The 23777-nt window shown below is 36.7% G+C and overlaps 1 protein-coding gene across 2 annotated transcripts in view; it reads left to right on the forward strand.

Annotated features, from left to right (window-relative positions):
- SLC30A7 (solute carrier family 30 member 7) overlaps window positions 1-23777 on the forward strand; it is a 72364-nt gene that overhangs the window by 38052 nt on the left and 10535 nt on the right. The window contains exons 9-10 of one of the 2 annotated variants that reach the window (XM_032262955.1): window positions 16136-16226; window positions 19717-19866. In XM_032262955.1, the coding sequence (XP_032118846.1) occupies window positions 16136-16226; window positions 19717-19866 (241 nt within the window). The remainder of the gene's footprint in view (window positions 1-16135; window positions 16227-19716; window positions 19867-23777) is intronic. The other variant, XR_004264190.1, reaches the window with a different exon arrangement.

The raw sequence follows: 23777 nt of genomic DNA on the forward strand, positions 1-23777 counted from the left end.
GTGTTCCTATTTCTCCACATCCTCTCCAGCATCTGTTGTTTCCTGACTTTTTAATGATTGCCCTTCTAACTGGTGTGAGATGGTACCTTATTATGATTTTGATTTGCATTTCTCTAATGACAGCAATGATGAGCTTTTTTTCATATGTTTGTTGGCTACCTCAATGTCTTCTTTTGAGAAGTGTCTGTGCATATCGTTTGCCCAGTTTATGATGGATGGGGTTGTTTTTTTCTTGTAAATTTGTTTAAGTTCCTTGTGATTCTAGATATTAGCCCTTTGTCAGATGGATAGATTGTAAAAATTTTCTCCCATTCTATAGGTTGCCTGTTTACTCTGATGATAGTTTTTTTTGCTGTGCAGAAGCTCTTAAGTTTAGTTAGATCCCATTTGTCGATTTTGGCTGTTGCTGCCATTGTTTTTGGTGTTTTACTCATGAAATATTTGCCCATGGCTATGTTCTGAATGGTGCTAAGTTTTCTTCTAGGGTTTTTTATGGTTTTAGGTCTTACATTTAAGTCTTTAATCCATGTTGAGTTAATTTTTGTATAGTAAGGAAGGGGTCCAGTTTCAGTTTTCTGCTTATGGCTAGCAAGTCTTCCCAACACCATTTATTAAATAGGGGATTCTTTCCCCATTGCTGGTTTTTGTCAGGCTTGTCAAAGATCAGATGGTTGTAGATATGTGATGTTATTTCTGAGGCCTCTGTTCTGTTATATTGGTCTATATCTCTGTTTTGGTACCAGTACCATGCTGTTTTGGTTACTGTAGCCTTGTAGTATAGTTTGAAGTCAGGTAGCATGATGCCTCCAGTTTGTTCTTTTTGCTTAGGATTGTCTTGGCTGTGAAGGCTCCTTCTTGGTTCCACATGCAATTTAAAGTAGTTTTTTCTAATTCTATGAAGAAGGTCAATGGTAGCTTGATGGTGATAGCATTGAATCTATAAATTACTTTGGGCAGTATGGCCATTTTCACGATATTTTTCCTATCCATAAGCATAGAATGTTTTTCCATTTGTTTGTGTTATCTCTTATTTCCTTGAGCAGTGGTTTGTAGTTATCCTTGAAGGGGTCCTTCATATCCCTTGTAAGTTGTATTTATAGGAACCAACCCAAATGCCCATCAATGATAGAATGGATAAAGAAAATATGGCACACGTACACCGTGAAATACTATGCAGCCATAAAAAAGGATGAGTTCATGTCCGTTGCAGGGTCATGGATGAAGCTGGAAACCATCATCCTCAGCTAACTAATACAGGAACAGAAAACCAAACATTTTCTCACTCATAAGTGAGAGTTGAACAGTGAGAACACCTAGACACAGGGAGGGGTAACATCATATACCAGAGCCTGTTGGGGGACGGAGGATCAGGGGAGGGATAGCATTAGGAGAAATACCTAATGTAGATGATGGGTTGATGGGTGCAGCAAACCACCATGGCACGTGTATACCTATGTAACAAACCTATACATTCTATACATATACCCCGGAACTTAAAGTATATAAAAAAAAAAAAAGCCAGAACAATGGAGATACCATTAGGAACGTTAGAAGGAGAGCAAATTTAATTTCAGATACACTGAATTTTTAATGTCAAAGATGTAAAAAGAGATTTAAACTATACAATCAAAAATAAGGTCCCAGAGTTTAGAAGTCAGTGCAGCAAGATATAAATTTGGTCATTATCTGTATGTATTATATTTGAAAACACTGAAGTGAATGAGTGTTGAATGAGAGTGTCGAAAAAGAAGATGTAAGTAGATTTAAATTTTTAGATGATAGACATTTAATAAATGTCTGCAATTGGTAGATTCATTCTGATCTCATAGCCTTAAATACTATTTATAAAAACTCCAAAAAATAAAAAACGTAAAACATGAAACCTTGCCAGTATTAAAAGAAGCCATGGCTGAATTATATACGGTAGCATGGCTACCACCAAAGCCACCATGACCACTGAAGGCCGCCTCTATGGAAAAAACACACTCGAAGTGCTTTTTCTGTTCTCTAACCCAGCAACAATCAACACAGTAGACTTCTGTGAAATGTGTGGGGTTTCTTCCCCCAGAAATCAAGCAAGTGTTAACCTGAAATAATCGAACAGATCAGAATCCAGCTTTATTCAAGTGAAAAGCTGGGAAACATGAACTCCAGAGAAATGGAGTCTGTGCTCCCAAATTCAAAGTTAAGGTCTTGGTTATATAGGCAGAAAACAAATTTATTAGGATTATAGCATTTTCTATACAAGGCTGGTTTATGAATTACAGCAATCTGATGAATTACAGCTTGTTTACATTTCCTTTTCAATTTAAAAGGGTATTTTTAACATTTCATCTTAGACATGATAGTCTGTGTGTAAGAAAGGTAAGAGGGCAGTTAATCTACAGGGAAGAGGGAATGGGTCTTCCTAGGTGCCCTTTAATCATTTACAACATTTTATAAAACTATGTGGGTAAGAGAGAAGGCAAATCTAATAAGAGAAACAAAGGTTACAGCTATGTTATGTGACTGAGGTCCTATAATCACATTCCTTTCAGGCTCAAAATATTTTGAAGTTCCAACAGCTTAGATTTTGAATTACATACTTTCACATAAGCAATCAGTTATCCAGCAGACACCAGCTGAGTATCCTCTAATTCAGTTCAATTCTGACACTACCTGGAAATTCTGACACTACCTGGAGACAGTGTGAGATCTCACAGGTTGAGGGATCCCACTTCCGATACCATTTGCAGGCCCCGGGTTATTTTGCCTGTGCTTCTGACTGACCACCTATAAACTGGGGATCCCACAGTCCCATCCTTGGATTCGATTAATTTGCTAAAGCAGCTCACAGAACTCAGGTAAGCATGTTTACTGGCTTATTATAAAAGATATAACAAAGATATAAAAGATATATCAAACTCACATATATTGTTATTAATTCTAAATTTAAATCGACTAAATCCCCGATTCCAAAGACACAGACAGGCAAAAAAAGCCAAGACCCATTGGTATGCTACATCCAGATCCATCTCACATGCAAGGATACACAAAGACTCAAAACAAAGGGATGGAGAAAAATTTACCAACCAAATGGAGAGCAAAAATAAATAAATAAATAGAAAGCAGGAGTTGCCATTTTTGCTGATAAAATAGATTTTAAAGCAACAAAGATCAAAAGAAGCAAAGAAGGATATTACATAATAAAAGGATCAATGTAACAAGAAGAGCTAAAGATTCTAAATATATACTCACCAAATACAGGAATACCCAGATATATAAGACTTATAAAGAGACTTGGACTCCCACACAATAATAGTGGGAGACTTCAACATCAATATTAGACAGATCAGTGAGACAGAAAGTTAACATCCATATCCAGGACTTGAACTCAGATCCGTAACAAGTAGACTTAATTAACATTTATAGAATTCTCCACTTTAAATACACAAAATATACACTCTTATCAGTACCACATCACACCTATTTATAGGTTTAAATGAAATATTCGTTGGCTGCTTGTTAATTATTTTCTTCCCTCATTTTTTTTTAATGTCTCTATTATTAAACACAATTACAGGCATACCCATTTTTAGACTGCATTCTAGCCCGGGCAATAAAGCAACACCCCTGTTCTCTCTCCCTCTTCCTCTTCCTCTTTTTTCTCCTTCATTCTTTTTTTTTTTCTTTTTCTTTTTCTTTTTTTATTCTTTTTCTTTCTTTCTCTCTTCCTTCCTCTTAAAAAAAAAAAAAAGCATAAGGTATTATTTTATATGTAACTCTTTTTCTCCAACCTGATTGTAAAAACAACTGAATTAAAAATAAATAAATAAATAAATAAAGCCCACATGAGGGCATGTTAAAAGAAAAAAAAGAAGATATAACAAAGGATACAGATGAAGAGATGCGTGGGGTGAGGTATAGGGGAAGGACAGACCTTCCATGTCCTTTCTAGGCAAGCCACACTGCAGGAACCTTCATGTCTTCAGCTGTCTGGAAGCTTCCTGAACCCTGTCCTTTTGGGTTTTTATGACGGCTTCATTACATAGGCATGATTGATTAATTGGCCATTGATGATCAACTTAACCTTCAACCCCTCTCCCTATCTGGATCCTTCTAATCATGCCTTGATCTTTCTGTATGACCAGTCCATATCCTGAAGCTACCTGCAGGCCACCAGCCATCAGTCAACTCATTAGAAAGACATCACTTTAGAGATTCCAAGGATTTTAAGAGTTATATGTCAGGAAATGGGGTCAAAGACCAAGTATATATTTTGTAATATTACATCATCAATAAAGGAGTTCTGTACAATCTTAGAAAGGAGAATAAGGATGATCTTTATGTGGTAATGTATGATTTTCAAGAACATTATTAAGAAAACAAGATAGCACTTAATATGTAGCACATGATATATAGGTTTATAGCATAAGCTATATAAAAGCACTGCTACCTTTTATATAAGAAGAAGAGACATGCATATAATCTACATGTTTTCATATAATTTTGCAAAGAAACACTGGAAGAATAAACCAAAAGCAAATATAGTTTACCTTCTAGGCAGAGGAAAGGGATTAGAAGTGAGACTTTGAATTTTTATTTTATTTTATTATTTTATTTTTTGAGACAAGATCTGGCTCTGTTACCCAGGCTAGAGTGAGGGCAGTGGCACAATCTCAACTCACTGCAACCTCCACCTCCTGGGCTCAAGCCATCCTCCCACTTCAGCCTCCCAAGTAGCTAGGACTACAGGTGCACACCACCACACCTGGCTAATTTCTGTATTTTTTGTAGAGATGGGGTTTTGCCAGGTTGTCCAGGCTGGTCTCAAACTCCTGGACTCAAGCAATCTACCCTCCTCAGCCTCCCAAAGTGCTAGGATTACAGGTGTGAAACACCATATCTGAACAGAATATATTTTTAAATATACTTTTGACTTTGGAATCATCCACATTTTTAGCCCTTCAAAAAAATAAAAGTAAATCCAAAAAGTGAAAAGCATATTAAGATTTTTTAACTTAATTTACTTGCTGCAGAAAGAAAAAAAATGGCTCTTTTGGTTCTTTAGTTTTAATGGTCACTCTTTTTTTTTTTTTTTTTGAGACGGAGTTTCACTCTTGATACCCAGGCTGGAGTGCAATGGCGCGATCTCGGCTCACCGCAACCTCCGCCTCCTGGGTTCAGGCAATTCTCCTGCCTCAGCCTCCTGAGTAGCTGGGGTTACAGGCACGCGCCACCATGCTCAGCTAAGTTTTTGTATTTTTAGTAGAGACGGGGTTTCACCATGTTGACCAGGATGGTCTCGATCTCTTGACCTTGTGATCCACCCGCCTCGGCCTCCCAAAGTGCTGGGATTACAGGCTTGAGCCACCGCGCCCGGCCCAATGGTCACTCGTAATCCGTGTGTAATTTCAAACTCTCCACCACTAGGTATAGCCTGCCCTTAAGTTAATCTGTTCTTTTCCTTAATTAATCCTTTGGAAACACAATTTCCAGCCATACCTCAGCAACTAAATATTTTAATATAATCAGCATCCAATGTAATGTAGCAATTAACTTACTTTGAGGTATTCAATAAAAAATATATTCTCCCAGTGATATTTAACATTTTGTATTTTAGGTAATCAATTACATAAGAGTTCTTTTTGTTTTTGTTTCACATTTTAGTATTGCTTAAACATGTAACTTTGGAAGTCAGCATGGAGCATGGGCCCAGAATGGAAATTAGGTGTCAGGGATTTGTTTTTGGTCGTGTCATTTGACTATACCAGTCAGCTCTCTGATGACAGAAAACTTTCACGTTGTTTGCTATCACTGCCTCTTGCCAAGGTCTGCTGTTGTTTTTTTGTTAACTGTTCATGTTTTCCTGAGATTTTGAATTTTTCCTGTGGGCTGGTCCTTTTATACACTGTTAAAATCAGCTTCTCCTAAAATCAGGACTTTACTGTAGTCAGAGGTTCTCTGAAAGAGCCAGCAATGTCACTTTTATAACTTCATCAGAGGTAGTATCATACTCGTTAAGAGCACTCACTATGTTGATGAAATCCTACTTTAGTTTGGGTTGCCTCTGATTCATGTCCCCCTCTGACATGGATTCAAGTGCAAGTAGTTTATCTCAGAGGTGATCCTAACACCTGTAGGGGAGTGGAGAAGTGAGACAAGGAAGGGAGGGAGCCAGCATCAGGTTCATTGTCAATCAAGTTACCACCATGGGCAACTGGAGCTTAAGTTGGTGAGTAGCTCAGAGACCCTGTGTAGGGCTTGTGCTTCAGAGTTATCCTCCTGGAGGGGAAGAACGGAAATGGGATTTATAGACAAGTCGTCAGTCATTGGAAGAGAGCTGCTGAAAAGTGGGAGAGGTGAATCAGAATTGTTTCCACTTGGCAGATGTGCCAAGCAAGCTTTGAGGTCAGAGAAAGATGTTAGGCGAAATGCTGGCAGTTAGAAGGAAAAGGGATATGAGGCATGGGAGAGGTATGTCAGGGTACTGACAGGGTACCCCTTTGTCTGCTACAAAGCTAGAATTCAATTAGAAAAAGCAAAGCAACAACAACAAATAACAAAAAAGGAAATCAGGTTAAAGAAATCAGGAAAGAGAAAAATGCTAATCAGAAAAAGAAGCTTTGTTACAGAATCTTAGTTAATCCATTCCTAATTTTCAGCAAAGAACATCCACAAATTATACTAAAATGTTACTTGTTAAAAGGAGGCATTACTCTCTTAAGTCTCCTAGTTGAAGAAGAATGGAACCCAACTTTTCCATAGCATTGCTTTCCATAGTGCTCCAAGGTGCACCTCTTTTCTTCAGGTAGACCTCATGGTAACTGCTGTGCCTTTGATTCATACTGCTCAGCCTGGCTGATGGAATCCTCTCCATATTGTGAAAAGTCTTCCCACCTGGAAGACCTAACTCAGACCCTCCTTTACCCAGTGAGATCCTGCCAGCAACCTCCTGATTTCTCCCTCCTTACCCACCTGGCAAGGATAAGAAGAATGGCTGGGCAGAAGAGTGGCCCCAAAGATGACCAAGTCCTAATCTCTGAAACTTGTGAATATATTACCATACTGCACAAAAGGGACCTTGCAGATGTAATTAAATTAAAGATTTTGAGATGGGAGATTATTTTGATTTATCCAAGTGGGCCCAATATAATCAAACAGGGGTCTTAAACATGGAAAAGGAAGGCAGAAGAGTCAGAGTCCAAGAGAAATCTGAAGAGGCTATGCTACTGGGTTTGAAGATAGAGGAAGAGGCCAGGGACCAAGGAATGCAGGTGGCCTCTAGATGTCAGAAAAGTCAAGGAAACAGATTCTTCCTAGACCCTGTGACATCTTGATTTTAGCCCAATGGAACATATTTTGGACTTCTGACCTCCAGAACTGCAAGATAATAAATTTGTGCTGTTTTAAGTCACACACACACACACACACACACACACACACACACACACTCACTATATAGACAGACTGCCTGGGTTCAAATCTTACTTTAACCTTCTAGCTTTGTGAGCTTGACAAGTCATTTAGCTTCTCTGTGACTCAATTTTTCATCTTTAAAGTGGGGACAGTGATAAATATCTACCTTATAATTTGTTGTGTGTGACTTAAATGGGTTAATATGTATATAAAGTCTTGAACAGCACCCGCCATGCTGGTAGTAAAAGTGTGTTAATTGCTTGCTTGCCTTTCTTAAAGGAAGGCTATTGGGAAGCAGACATCATTCACTTAAAGGTAGTCTTCTCTTACTGCTGTGACATGCTGTTGTTTCATGTAAGTGACTCTTATTCACTCATCATCAAATGGGGAAAGACAAAGAGGAAACAAGGCAAGGGAAAAAAAAAAAAAAAGAAATACAGTTCACCTGTGTCTTCCTTAGTTACTTTAAAATGACTAGTTCTTGGCTATCTGATGGGCCAGGTCCCAAACCAAATCCTGGATGGCTTCTACCGCCATCATTTAAGAGCACAAAGGATTCACTGTACTTTCCATAATGTGCTTTTCTCCTTTTCTCCAGTGTCCTTCCTGGATCCTGGATTTCTTCACAGCAACACACTCAGCTCTTAAGGGTCAAAGCTCTGTTACACTATTGTGAGGAAATGATAGGGTTGGAACACTATGTAGATTGGATCAAATATAAGTCTACCGTTTTTAACTTGAGCTAGTGATATGGTTTGGATTTGTGTCCCTGCTCAAACCCCATGTCACACTGGAGGAAGGGCCTGGTGGAAGATGATTGGATCATGGGGGTGGATTTCCTCCTTGCTGTGCTTGTAATAGTGAGTGAGTTCTCACCAGATCTGATGATTTAAAAATGTGTGGCACTTCCCCCTTCGCTGTCTGTTTCTTTCTTGCCACCGTGTGAAGAAGGTCCTGGCTTCCTCTTCACCTTCCGCCATGATTTTAAGTTTCCTCAGGCCACCTGCTCATGCTTCCTGTTGAGCCTGTGAAACTGTGAGTCAATTAAACCTTTTCTTTTTATAAATTACCCAGTCTCAGGTAGGTCTTTATAGCAGTATGAAAATGGACAAATACAACTAGGTAGACATAGTTTAACTCAGATTCCTGATATCCAGATGAAACTGGAGATTAATTGGCATTTTGATCCCATTCCTTTTGGATTTTTCTTGTTGACCTTTTTGTTCTGGGCTAATACTTGTCATTTCTGAAGCTACCTGAATGATAATTAATTTGATTTTGATAGTCTTAACAAATACTTCTTGTCTCATCTGGTTTTTCTAAACAAGGTCCTGTTTCTTGACTTCCATGCTTTTTAAAATGCAGATTTGCCTACAGGGCTTCTTCTCCTGCCTGTGTCCATCCTAACCTAGCTGCTGCTTTCAGATGGAATGGGGTAGTTCCTCCAGGTCTTATTTGCATTTCTATAAAAATGTTACCATATTTAACATGAATAATATGAATTTTTTCCTGCCCGATCTTCTCTCAAAACTGTGTATATTTTGTGGAGCTTTTGGGAAGCTCTTCATTGTTATGCTATTTAGTTATTATTGTGAAAGGTTGAAAGTCATGTCAAACAAGAGCTAGTTTAAATTCCAGTAATCTAGCATTTGACATTTTAAAATATTTAATACATTCAGCAGATGTGTTAGGTGCTTATTATGGTCTAAACATTGTGCTGGGCACTAGGATAGCACATGTGCTAGGCACATGGCATTTTATTTTTATTTTTTTAACCTTAACATAACTGTGATGAGACACTGCAGTGTGTGCAGAGCTTTTGTCTTGGCAGTGTCACACCCAACTCTGCCACTTACTCTTACCTATGTGTAACAAAGAACAAGTTGTTCTAACCTCTCCCAGTCGGTTTTCTCATGTGTAAAATGAGTGAGTGGTTCTAACATTTTCTTAAAGGTTACTTAAAGTTGTTGTGAGGTTTAAATTAGAAAAAATTCATGAAAGCATTTTAAAAATGATTAAGTGCTATCTAAACAACAACATTACTGATTATTTACAAATTTGACATTATACACTGGTGTTTTTGGTCCAAAGACCAGATGTATTAGGTGTTACAGCTAAGTTCCAGAAGATTATGGAAGAGGATGACTTTTTCATGACTTGGGCTGTAAGTTCTAGGGGTACCTTAGGGTATCTTAATATCTCCATTATTGAGTAAACTAGGTTTTCTGTAAATATGCATTGATTTGAACCAGAGGTTTCAGAAACTCAATATAATTATAAAGTAAACCACAATCCCAGCTGATAAGATTTTGGGCTATCTGTTCTATACTAGGCTTATGAAATTCTGGATTAATAGGTAATTATCCATCACTATGAATTAATTATATTTATGCAAATGTGACTGCATATTTAATTTAAATGTGAATTGCTTTACCTTTTTTTTTTTGGCTTTTTTGTCCACCAAAATATGGCATGTAACATATGCCAGACCTTCAAATTTATTTTTGAAAGTACAGTTTTCTTTCTTTATGTTTGTAGATTTTAAAACCCCCTGCACTATACAGGAGGACTTAGCTCGTAAGTTGATTCATGAACATGAATCAGTAATCATGTTTTAGTTAATATTACTTGATATTTATTCTCAGATTTAAGTAGTAATTTTATCTGAAATTTTTTATTGTTAAACATGATTGTCAATGTTCTTCAGAAGTTTTCATAATGTATACACTTTTTTTTGGTTTGTTTATGATTACTGGTAGATAATTTTATTTACTGTTGAAGTAGTGAGGCTCCTTCACTAAAAGCTGTTTCTGAAGTAAGATTTGAATATATTATTATTTGTAAACTTACTGGCAGTAAAGAGTAATAAGTAACTACTGCTCATTTAATCTGTTAGCATTTAAGGGTAAAGCTTTCAAATTAATTTTATGTTTATGATTGTATGATTATAAATTTGATTTACCTTCAGCTTTTGAAGAATAAAATCATTGCCCTGTTTTACTGGTAAACTCATACCTAATGACTCATCATCTCTTTTTATTTATGATAGGGAAATGGTATTTCATTGTGAAGACTAGAATTGGGTTAGTCAACCAGAAGTGAACCTCTAATTGTTTCCAAATGCTTACTTTTTAGGTTTGGATGCAGCTCTGAGTCTTAGCTCAGTCAGGAATTTGCTAAGCTTGTCTTTTTCTACATATCCTTTCATTATGGCTAGCTAGATCCAAGCGAAAATCTGGTTTATGATTCTCCATTACAATAGTTAATCAGAAAAATATGGACACAAACTCCTGAGCTAAACACAATTTTTAAAGGCAAAAACTAGAGTTTCTACAGGTTTCTTTTACATTTTTATGACTCTTTAAATTATTATAGAAATTGGCCTTGTTCTAAATTGCATATTATTAATGTGCTTTAGCAAGTGCCTTTTTTCCTACCACAGTTTTATGACTTAGTTATAGCTCCTACAGCTGAAATTCTTGCATTATTTTAAAATTGCAATTGGAGAAAGTTAGTGTGACATATCCCTTTGCTTTGGTGAAATGCTTGCTGCTATTGAGTGTAAACATTTTATTAAAATTCTACCTAAAGAGGCAACCATTCCAAATTTCAGTATAGGCAAATCAATAAAAACTACAATTGAATGCCTTATGAAAAAAAGAAAAAAATACAAAAAGTAAATTATTTCCTTTTATCAGTTATGATGTCTTATAAGTTATAATTTAGTTAATTTAAAAATATATGTTTACTTCTAACAATTTTAGTAAAATTTATCTGCATATGGTTCTTGAATTGTGTTAAAATGAGTGATCTCTAAATTCCCTTTTAATTCTAATATGATATTATCTGTGATCATGTAACTTCTTTACCAACTCTAGAGTCCTCAAACTAAGGGCCTCATGTGAAAGCGAATTTTAGGAGGAAAACGAAGTACTAGATTCTTTTTTACAAAGGTCATGGCAGGGAGTAGCAGATTTTGGGAGGTGACACACATGGAATATACACATAAAAATCTGAACAACTATTTGCATAAATCTGTACATGATTTTTCCAGGTGACTTATTAAGAGACTGTTGGACTCTCTAAGGGAATGTCTTTAATGTTTGAAGGCTGATCTCCTCAAGGATTATTATAGATGGGACTCACCATCTCTTACTTACTGTGTTTTAGCTCCTTGGGGGAACAATTAGACTAAACCTGAGTATTCTAAAACAATAAATATTCTAGAAGTTGTTCGCAAAAGTTATTTCACACCTACTGCTTAAATAATGTCATTTCCCATACTGCATGCCTTTCGTTGCAGTTGAGTCAATGCCTCTTCTATTCCTTTCTCTCTTCCCCTTTATTTTTAAAGGTATGTTTAAAAATAAGTTATCAATTTACCAATTAAGAAAACCATTCACCAGAAGTTTATGGAAAGTGAAAATGGATACAAGCATACTGTGTAGTTGCTTTAAATTCATATGTGCCTTCTTTTAAATGGTGGACCCTAAATAAGTTTGATGCCTGATTTCCATTGCCTTTTCTGCAGGCTTATTAAAAGTAAAGTTATGGACTTCTCTGAAATAAAGTATTCTATATTATTTATTTTTGTATTTCCGTCTAGCACATGCTTGCTATCTGGTAGGCATATTACAGGTATTTGTTGACTTGAACTTTTCAAAACTGGAGTCTAACGACCTGATCTGTTCTAGTTCTCCTGCTCATTCACTTAGACAAGTTACTTTGGTGCTCTAGGCCACCATTTCTACAACTCTAAAGTAAGGTCCCATCTAGTTCCAGAAAGTCTGATGCCAGACATATAGTAGTAGATCTTTAATAATCATTTGATATTGATTGCTTAATAAAATTAATTTGCTGGATTATCTGTTGTGATGGAGTAAATCATTTTGCCAGTTATATCTCTGTGTCATTTGATGACACTACTTTTTTCCCTTAGTATATAAAAACAATTTATATTTTTTCTCATTTCCAAATGTATCCTCTCTCTAGTATTCTTTATAGTTTAGCCACTTTTTCTTATTGAATGGAAAATATATAAAATATGAAAGAAATTGCCTGGATGTTTAAACTACTCCTTCATTTTATAGATGAGAAAACTGATGCTCTAAAAATTTGCTTAAAGCTATTTAATGGCAGAATTAGAACCCAAGAGTCATGACTTCCATTTGAGTGTAATTTTCACCTCAGATATCTAAACATTGTTAGTTGTTCCCTGGATTAAGATTGGAGAAGAACTTATCAAAATAACTAAACTGAGGGGACAGGTAGGAAAGAATCCTTTTTTTTTATTCTCAAACAGTAATTCACGGAGAATCATTTTTGTGCCTCATTTTCTGAGTACAGTTAGGAAAATATAAAAATTTTTAAGTTTAGTATGTAAAATATTCTGTGATGGATTCTCTTTTTCCTGAGAAATAAGGATGGAGAGAATAAAGAAAAATGATGGTTGACTTGTACCTAAGTAATATGTCACCATTTTTTTCTTTGCCTTTTTTGTAAACACAGGAAGTGTTCACCTATTTAATAGCAACACACTAGGTAGAAACAGATACTACTGTTTAGTTTAGATGAATGAGTAACCAATATTCTTCATTGTCAAAATCCTTAAGTCCATTTGCAGTTGTTTTCTACTCATTTTTTTTTTCTCTTTACTGTTTCTGAAATGTTACAGTGGATGGCCCCAAACAATATTTGCATTGTTTAATCTAATGGCCTTTTTCTGTTTGTTTGTCTGTTTTTATTGAGTTATTTACTATTGCTGGTAATACGTTTCCCTTTATTCCAGATGTTTTACTTACTGTGCCTTTACTCTCTTTACTAGTTTCTTTTCTTAACTGCTAATGATTCCATATATGCTGCAAGATTTAGTATTGATCCCTAGACTCAGATATACTTTCAAAATTTATGAATTAATTTTGTTTAATGGATTCAGCTATAAATTCTGTTCTATAAACATTCATTTGCCAAACACCATCTGAGATGCTGGGTTTACAAACACAAATAAGATAATTCCTACCTTAAAACAGTTTTCAGTTCAGAGGGAGGGGGAAACACAAGCTGGTAATTACCATGCAACGTAATAATACTGTAGGTAGCACAGTTTTTTGTTTTTGTTTTTGTTTTTTTAAATAGGAGCACAGAGAAGACATCTTATACAGTGTAGAGGGCAGTTAGGGATCAGGAAATACACCATAAAAGAGGTGACGCTTGGATTTTAAAGAAGAAATGTAAGCCGGACTGTAGAGCAGCTTAGGGACATTCCAAGCAGTGGTTACAGTTTGAGCAAAACTGTGAAAGAAACACCATAAGGTAAAGCACAAGTATGTTATATTTGGAGAGCTTAAAATAGGAAGCAAGGATTAATAGGAGTTGAAGCTTGAGGGGCCAGATCCAAAAATACACCATGTTAAAGAGCCAGCACTTAACTCCCTATGCAGTGGGGAGCTTTTGACACATTTCTTAGTGAGAAAGGGATAGGGGTCACATACCTATTTTATATAGGTTAGTCTAACATCTCTATAAAATATGGTTGTATTAGCTATCTGTAGATACATAATAAAGTACCCAAAAAACTAGTAGCTAAAATAATATACATTATTATCTTATACTTCCTGAGCATAGGTAACTATGTTGCCTGGCTCAAGGTCTCTCACAAGCTAGTAATCAAGGTAGCATCTGGGACTGCAGTTATTCCAAGGTTCATTTGGGGGAAAATCTACTTCTGAGCTCACTTAAGTGGTTACTGACAGGATTATGTTCCTCTTGGGCTGTTGAACTGAGGGTCTGCCTAGTATCTCTCCAGAAGCATCCCTCAGTTTCTTGCCACATGGTCTTCGCTATGGGACAGCTCACAACACAGCAGCTATGTGGGAGCAAGTGAGAACAAAAAAGGAGGGTATGCAAGACAGAAGCCAGAGTCTTTTTACTTAATCTTGACAGTGACATCTCATCACTTTTGCCATACCCTGTTCATTAGCAGCAAGTAACTAGGTCCTGAAATTCTACACAGGGCATGAATACCAGGTAGGGCAGGGTCATTGGGAGCCATCGTTGAAGCTGCCTGTTACATGGACTTGAGGAAATAAGACTAGAGCTGAAGGGACCATTTAGGAAACTATTTATAGTAATCCACATGAAAGATATGGAGATTATTGTGGATATGTGTAGTACAATGAAGGGGAATGAATGGAGTCAAGAAATATTTAGGATATTAAATCATGAGAACTTGGAGATTTAAGGGGAAGAAGGAATTAAGGGTGACATCTAATTTTTATTGGTTCTTAAGTCACTATTGACTAAAGAATATTTTTACTTGAATGTGACTGAAACTCCTGTCCACACTGAGCTTTCTATCCTCATCACTGCCATCTTCTCCATATTTTTAGTAAACTGTCCTTAACATTGCTTTCATTATGTCTTTCATTAGATCCAGTTAGACACCAGTTATTTCTATTTGCTTAAATTTCCTTTTTGTCTTTGTTCCTATGGTTACCCTCCTTATCCAAGCACTTATCACTATACACTTCAAGTGTGAAGACAGTCTCCTCATTTCTTTCCTATGCCCTCTGCCTTTCTTCAGGCCAGAGTCTGAAACATTTGATTATCTATATTTCTGTCATTCATTTAACCAACAACTGGGACCACTTTATGTCCAGCACTTTGCTAGACCTCCTTGGGAATATAATAGTGAGCCAGATAAGCATTGTCTCTATTCTTCTGGGTTTTTATTGGTATCTCTCTTTCCTTTCCATCTGTCAGAATACCACTAGTCCTTCTTCTTATGAGACCTTCCTTGAAAGACGAATGTTCTTTTCATCTTCATCACCTACAGCTATTATCAGAAATTTTACTTTGAAAATTTTGAAATTCTATCAGTTTAAAAGTGAGCACTGATTGGAGCTATTAAGTGTAATGAAGCAGTTTCTGACCTCCCCTCTCAGCCTACTTCAAGTAGTGGAATTGTGCATTACCACTCTGAATCATTGGAATCACATGGAGAGCTTTTTGGACATTCCCTCCAAGATTCTGATTCAATATGTCAGAAATGAAAACAAAATAAGACTATAAGGTGAATTGAATATGTGCTAGATTAGAAAATCATTGCATTAGAGTCACCCTCACCATTCTACTATTGTTTTGTGTACATTTAATCATCCAAATAGCCTAAAGCACTAGTTTCAAAAGCTAATTGAAGACTAGTTACATCAACATATGCAGACTTTTGGGCACCATCCCTGGAGGATCTGAGTTCATTTCACTTAATCTGTGGTTATCACTAGGCTTCTATATTTTTTAAATAATGAAATGTGACATTGGACAAATCGACTGTTGTATTTTTCTGATCAGTGCTATTCAGATAAGTACATGTACATATTTGATAAATATAAAAGAGCAGTTGGCATGGTAGGCTATGATTACTTTGGAAGGTTCTGACCGTGTGGAGTCATATTTTAACTAACAGTTGAACATGTGATGGGTTTAGATGATATGATATTATTTCAGTTGTATAGCTTTACTTTTTCATACATTAATACATTTTCTCTGGCTCTTTTACTTTGGATAATTTACTGATCACATGGAAAAATCTAAAACAATGACTGGTTGATTGTTTTTTTCTCATATTATTCTGATAAGTCCTATTATTTTCTACCATAGGGAGGAATATTATTACTTTCTTGCAGGATGGGATTGTCAGAATGTGGCTTTAATAAATTGTTGTATTCCTTTTCCTTAGTGTTATTCCTCTTTTAAGAGAATCTGTTGGAATATTAATGCAGAGAACTCCTCCCCTATTAGAAAATACTCTGCCTCAGTGCTATCACAGGGTGAGTTTCAAATATTCCGAACCATTGGATTTTATTCTGTTTTCAATCTCTTGATTTTCAGCTTTCACAAATATGGGTAACATGTGTGTATAATTGAGTATTTCTTCCAAGATTGAATGCTGACCATGAAATGTAATTTATACAAGCCAGAATATAATTGTCAGAAAATACTGAACTTTACTAAAGAAAATATGGTAGAAATTGTTCTCGTCTAGAAACTGAGCAGTTTTTAAAATATAGAATACGTATAGCAGAGTTGTAAGCATTTATTCAACATAGAGTTTTTGAGCTCCCACTCTACCAGATACTCTTCTAAAGTACTGGGGAGGTAATGGTAAACAAGACACACTATGCCTCTGTTTCATGGAACTTACACTCCAGTGGGGAAATACAGGTACTAAACAATAAGTAGATAAATAAGAACATATCAGTGATAATTGCTATAGTAGAAATAAAACAAAGTGATGTGATAGTCATGGATGGCTACCTTAGATTCACTAAGGAAGTTGTATTCAAGGAAGTTGAAACCTTGATGGCAAAAGATCTAGTCATATGAAAATCCTGGAGAAGAATGTTCCAGACAAGAGAAATTGCTAATTTCCCCTGTGGCTGGAATAAAAAAGGCCATTGTGGCTGAAGCATATTAAATAAAGGAAAGAATGGCTTGAAAGGCCGGAGAGAATGGCAGGAGCAAGATGATTTAGGGTTTTGGATCCTACTAAGATTTAGATTTAATTCTAATTCAGTAGGAAGCATTGGAAAGCTTTTAGGCAATCAAAGTGTCACAAATCCCATGTTTTTAAAAGATTATCATGTTTTCTATGCAAAGAACGTATTCTAGGAAGGATGAAAGCAAAGAAAACCAGTTCTGAAGTTATTGTCCTCTAAGTGAAAAACAGTGTTGGCTTAGACTATAGTTGTAGCAGTGAAGAATGAGATAAATATACTTTGGGGATATGTTTTTGGAAGTGGATGTTAGCAGAGGGGAGAGAAAGTGTTGGTTTATTACTTGGTAGATGGTAATGCCGCCTACTGAGACTTAGGCCTTGTTGGTACACATTTGAGGATGGAAAATCTCCCCAAACGGACAGTTCTATTCTGGATATGTTAAAATGGAAATGGCTACTAACTCCTAGGAGAAATGTTACTTAAGTAGTTGGATATGAAAATCTTGAGGTTTTGGGGACAGATTAGGACCAGAAAGAGTTATAAGTCATCAATATATGAATAGCATCTAAAACGTCAAGATTGTATGTGATTACCTCAGGAGAGGTTCCAGTTTTTCTCTTTTAGCTCTGCTTTCAACTATAAATTTGGAGCACAGGTGAGAAAGCCAGGAAAGATAGTGGTTAGTAGGGCGCTGGAAAACCAAAAGGGTGTAGGATCACAGAGTTGAAGAAGGAGGAAGTGATTAACTGTGTTGAATTACTGTGTTGAATTCAACTGTGTTGAACCTTCTGTGGGGTCAAGGAGGGTAGGAACAAGAAGTGATTGTTGACTGGCTTCGTGGACACCATTAATGACCTTGATAAGAGCAGATTCATTGGAGTGTTCGAGAGGGGAGCATGATTTGAGTGGATTAAGGAGAAAATGAACTGGGGAAGTGACAGCTCTTTTAAGAAGTGTTGTTGAAGGGAGCAGAGAAACAAGTTGATAGTGGATATGGATGTAGTATCAGGAGAGAGGGTGTTCTTTTGTTTTCAAAATAGGATGTTTTGGAACAGTATTACCCCATAGAACTTTCCCCGATAATGGAAATGTTCTGTAATCTGCACTGTCCAATATGGAAGCCACAAACCACATGTGGCTAGTGTAACTGATTCTTTTGAACTTAATTTCCATCCATTTAAATAGTCACATGTGTCTAGTGACTTTTGTATTGCACAGCACAGTTCTAGAACGTGTGCATTAACTGATGGTAACAGTCCAACTGAGAGGAAGAAATTGTTATAGTACTAAAGGAGATTATTAAAGGAATGCCGTCTTGAGAAGGTGAGAAAGGATAGAACTCAAAGTGCACCGGAAGGATTAATTGTTGATAGCAGCAGGGATGCTGTATCTTCAGAGGGAATACAGAAGTGCTGACCTAGACAATGGGCCACTGGCAGATTTAATGGTAAAGAATAAGGGATTTTCTTTGTACATCTGTTTGCTCTGTAATTTATCAGGCAGTGTAATCCTGCAGAGACATCAGAAGGATACAGGAAAAAGGAGAAGGTATAAAATAATCTTTTGATACAGGGAAAATACATATTGCCCATTCAAGATTTGTGGTTATTATTTTAAGGTAGCCTCAATCAGCATGATTGTTACTAATTGTTATACATAGTTTCTCTTCTTCACAATAAACTACAGAGGAAGTATCATCTTCCTTTCCCTAGATAAAATTGAGGCTCACCTTAAGTCCAAATGCTAGTGGCTGAATCAGGATTCTAATCCACATCACTCTGACTCTAAAAGTCATGTTCTTTCTACTATACCACACTGCCTTTTCATCTGTAACTACACTTTCCTCCCATTTTTTAATTTGGAAAATTAAGCTAGTTTCTACAGGAATTATTCTTTAGTTTGTGTTTTAAGATAACTGCAATCATGTACTTGTACTGCTGCATATGGATATAGAAGATACCTTTTCAATCGAAATCAGGTTGTTTCATTAACCGTGGACCATTCCATGAGGATGCCACGTAGAAAATGTTGAGGGATATCCGGTTAAAACAGCTATGTTGTCAAGAGTCCAAAAAGAGGAAGAAAAAGTACACTTTGATCTTTTTCCCCCAGTAAAAGCAGCTTTTTAAAAAGGCACAGTAGGTATTATCTCAATTTCCCATCAACTGCCCTGGAGTTTATAGAAAATAATGACTACATTCATCAAATTCTGATAAAAAATAAATATTTTTGATAGATAACACATTCACAGAGAAGCCTCCCTCTTTCTTTGTAAACTTCTGCAATTTTTATGAAAATCTTTTCACATTGAGCTTTTTTCTTTTAAATTCTGGTTATTGATCTTAGTTCAGCTCCTCCAGATCAATGTAGGGATGCAGAACAATAGCAGGGATTTGAGTATCTGTATTTTTCCTGATCTTTAGGGAATACATCTAATGTTTCATCCTTATTTTTCTTACATTTTTAGTAGTTAAACTTTAATAAGTTAAGGAAGTGTCCTTCTAATAATTTTTTTTCCAAATCATAAGTAGGTTTTGAACATTATTAAGTGATTGTTACTATAAATTACCCTGTGGGGGATGCTCTTAGGTATGTTTTGCAAATTTTGACGTATGTTCATTTGTATTTCCCAAACACTTGTCGTGGTGCCTGTCACATAATGAGCACTCAATAAGTATGTATTATTTATTCAAATACCCTCCTTTCCTCCTTTTAAACTGGAGGATAGTATTCATGTTTACTGATATGATGCATAATAATTTAATTGGAAGGGGGTTAGTTGACTTGATTATGATGTTAATATCTCTTTTTTGTATTTCAGGTACAGCATTTGCAAGGAGTTTACAGTTTACAGGAACAGCACTTCTGGACTTTATGTTCTGATGTTTACGTTGGGACTTTGAAATTAGTAGTAGCACCTGATGCTGATGCCAGGTGGATTTTAAGCCAAACACATAATATTTTTACTCAGGTATATCTTTTTTACTAACCTCTTTTAAGGGTCTTAAAATTTTTTGTGACTGGTAGTTTTAAAAATATTTACAAGGCCAAGGTGAGAGACTGGCTTGAGGCTAGGATTTCTAGAAAACTGTGGGTAACATAGTGAGACCCTGTCTCTACAAAACATAAAATTAGCTGGGCATTTTGACATATACTTATAGTCCCAGCTGCTTGGGAGGCTGAGGCCAGTGGGTTGCTGGAGCCCAGAAGTTTGCAGCTGCAGTGAATTATGATCCAGTTGTACTCCAGCCTGGGCCACAGAGCATGACCCTGCCTCAAAAAGTAATAATAATAATTACTATTTATTGTAACAAATATATATACTACTAAACTATAAGCTAAGCGTAAAACCACATTTTTTTTCCAACCACAGAGTCAAGTTTCGGAAACACTTTAGTTAATATGCTTCGGGAATATGAAGATAGTTCCTATTTACTCATCACTGTACTTGTTTGAGTTCCTTCAAGAAAAAAGGAGTTCTTTTGCTGCACATTTCTTATAAGATATGCAGTTCCTTTACTGCACATTTCTTATATGTTAGATGCTATTTGAAGCCAAGAATTCTAAAAAAGTGTTTGGAATAAGAACAGTATCTTGTCAGTGGCTTTAACTAAAAGTAAACGATTAACTTTTTTCTGTGACAGCAAAACCATGGTCACCTACTGTGTGATTTAATAACTTTATGTGCTGTTGAGTTTTTCTTAATAGTGCATTTATAATCGTGAATTAGTCAGTGCATGGTCTACAGCCAAATTCTTTCAGTTCATGATTAACATAGCTGTGTGACTGACAATCAAAAACTGATTACTGTGGTATGTATTGTGTATATTTTAGGAGAATAAGATGATGTCAGTAACATCTAAGAAAGAGGTAGAGAGAATATAAATTCTTTTCGGTATAGTTTGTTCGAACATTGGGAAAAAAACCTAGACATTGATACCACTGTCAGAATCATCTAACACAGTAGTCCCCAACCATTTTGGCACCAGGGACCAGTTTCGTGGAAGACAAGTTTTCCGTGAACAGTGGTTGGGAGTAGTGGTGGGAGGGATAGTTTGGGATTAAACTGTTCTGTCTCAGATCATTAAGCATTAGATTCTCATAAAAAGTGCACAGCCTAGATCCCTCACATGCGCAGTTCACAATAGGGTTTGTGCTGCTGTGAGAAGCGAATGTCACAGTTCACTCACCACTCACCACTGTGAGTGGCCTGGTTTCCAACAAGCTATGGACCAGTACTGGCCCATGGCCCAGGGGTTAGGGATCCCTGATCTAATGCATAGATCTAATGAAGAAACAGGTTCCATGTGTTAAAAAATCTGTGGTTGAAACTGACGTTATGTGCCTCCTGATGTGATACCTTGGGGAATATTGAACATGACCTATGTGGTACTCCTACCAAAAACGTTTGACTTGAATCTGATCATGGGCAAACATCCAGACAAATACAGCTTGTGAGAACCTCCCTAAGACTGTTAACTTAGATTCTTTTAAAAAGTGCCAGTGTCATGAAAGGAGAAAAAGGTAGGGGATAATTCTAGATGAGAGGAGACTTCCCAATAAAACGCAATGTGTGGTTCTTGATTGGATCTTGGACCAGGGGATAAAAAGCAACCACTGAAGGAAAGTATTGGATAATCAAAGAAATTTGAACATAGACTGTAGTAATTCATTTAATTGTATAGGTGGTTCAGTTTCTTGGATGTGATAATGGTATTGTGTTTATAGAAGAATGTTCTTAATTCTTAGGAGATACATGTTGAAGGATTTAATGGCAAAGTAGCCAGATATTTAATTTTCAAATATTTTGGCAAAAATAAAAAGATTACATATTAATATGTAGAGAGATGAAGCAAACTGGCAAAATATTAACAGTTGGTGAATATAGGTGAAGGGCTTACAGCTATTTATTTTACTATTATTTTGACTTTAAAATTTTTCAAAATAGGCCAGGTGTGGTGGCTCACACCTGTAATCCCAGTGCTTTGGGAGGCCAAGGTGGGCAGATCACCTGAAGTCAGGAGTTCAAGGTCAGCCTGGCCAATGTGGTGAAACCCCATGTCTACTAAAAATCAAAAAAATTAGCCTGGTGCATGCCTGTAATCCCAGCTACTCAGGAGGCCGAGGCAGGAGAATTCCGCTTGAACTCAGGAGGCGGAGGTTGCAGTGAGCTGAGAGCACACCATTGCACTCCAGCCTGGGTGACAGAGTGAGACTCTGTCTCAAAAAAAAAATTTTTTTTTTCCAAAATAAAAAGTTGAAAAATAAAAACGGTGGCTCCTCATTGCCATCCAGGTAAAGCCCAGACTTTCCAGCATGAACCAACTGACTTTTAAAGTCTCTCTCCTGCTTTTCATTGCCATGTACTTTATACTCCAAACCCATCAGACTGTTTACTTTTCTGTGTGGGACAAAATCCTGCTCTTAACTTAAAGATCCAATGCAATTGTTACTTGCTGTCTGAAACCTTAAGTGTCCCACAAAGCAGAATTACTTTGTCCTATGTCATACATGTATTGTACAGCTTCTGTGCAAGTTCCTACCAGCTGTCATGATTTTGCATTTCCCATACTTAGAAGAGTATATGTGTATAATGACTTTGTTGTATAAATAGATTTTAAAAACTGTATTTGATTAAAGCCATCTTTATATATGCTAAATATGGAAAAATATTGTTGGATTCCCATTGGTCTTTTTTAACCACAAGCACAAAAAGATCTTTTTTTTTTGGTTTTTTTTTTTTGTTTTGAGACGGAGTTTCGCTCTTGTTACCCAGGCTGGAGTGCAATGGCGCGATCTCGGCTCACCGCAACCTCCGCCTTCTGGGTTCAGGCAATTCTCCTGCCTCAGCCTCCTGAGTAGCTGGGATTACAGGCACGTGCCACCATGCCCAGCTAATTTTTTTTTTTTTTTGTATTTTTAGTAGAGACGGGGTTTCACCATGTTGACCAGGATGGTCTCGATCTCTTGACCTCATGATCCACCCACCTCAGCCTCCCAAAGTGCTGGGATTACAGGCGTGAGCCACCGCGCCCGGCCACAAAAAGATCTTAATGAGATCTAGACTCTATGTTTCTGATAAAGAGAAATGTGTGGTTAGGTCCCTTTGGGAATAAATTAATGAAATAATCTTATGTATACTTAGGATTTACTCCAATGCTAATCTTATGTGTAATCAAGACATACACTACTACAAAACAATATGCTGGTGCTGCTTATTTATTTCAGAATTCTAACAACTAGGTGTCTTTCTTAACAGACACTGTAAGTCTACATCATTACCACTTTCATAGTGAAGCATGCAAGACCTTCACAGTGTGTCTGAATCCTTGTCACACCTTCTGCATGTTTCAGGGACAAGATAATCGGGCTAGCAGTAATGTTTCTTTTCACTGACATTTCCAGATGATTTTTTCCCTCCTTTACCCTGAATTTTCTGCTAGGTATGCCATGTCCTTTCACCCTCATAGTGTGAGCTTCTGTTGAGCCCTAGGATAACGTCCTATCCTCTCCTAGGACTTCGGCACAATTTGCCCTCTGAAAAGGAATGCAATTTCTAGTTTTAGAAATGTGCAAGCAGCTGTGTCCAGGCTGAGGACCTGCTGAAGTTGCCATTCAAGTAAGCGGAGGGAGGTTCTTCTGTAGCCTTAGAAATGTTGGCTTTTAAAATGGCTGAAATTGGAAGTTTATTCAGTTGTTTCTTTGGTTTTGGAAACTGCATTTGACCTTTGAATATTTTAAGCCCTGAAAAAATATTTCAAGCCTTTTTATCAGCTAAGGTGAAGTCCACTTTATTTCATTCCTTGCAGAGACCAGGGATTCTTTGAGGCTTGCAGTGAAGGTGGGTTCAACACATTTTTCCTAGGGGAGAAGGGAGTCACT

The sequence above is a fragment of the Sapajus apella genome, unplaced genomic scaffold, assembly GCF_009761245.1.
Source record: "Sapajus apella isolate SASKATOON/1434 unplaced genomic scaffold, GSC_monkey_1.0 scaffold133, whole genome shotgun sequence".
Classification (NCBI taxonomy): Eukaryota; Metazoa; Chordata; class Mammalia; order Primates; family Cebidae; genus Sapajus; species Sapajus apella.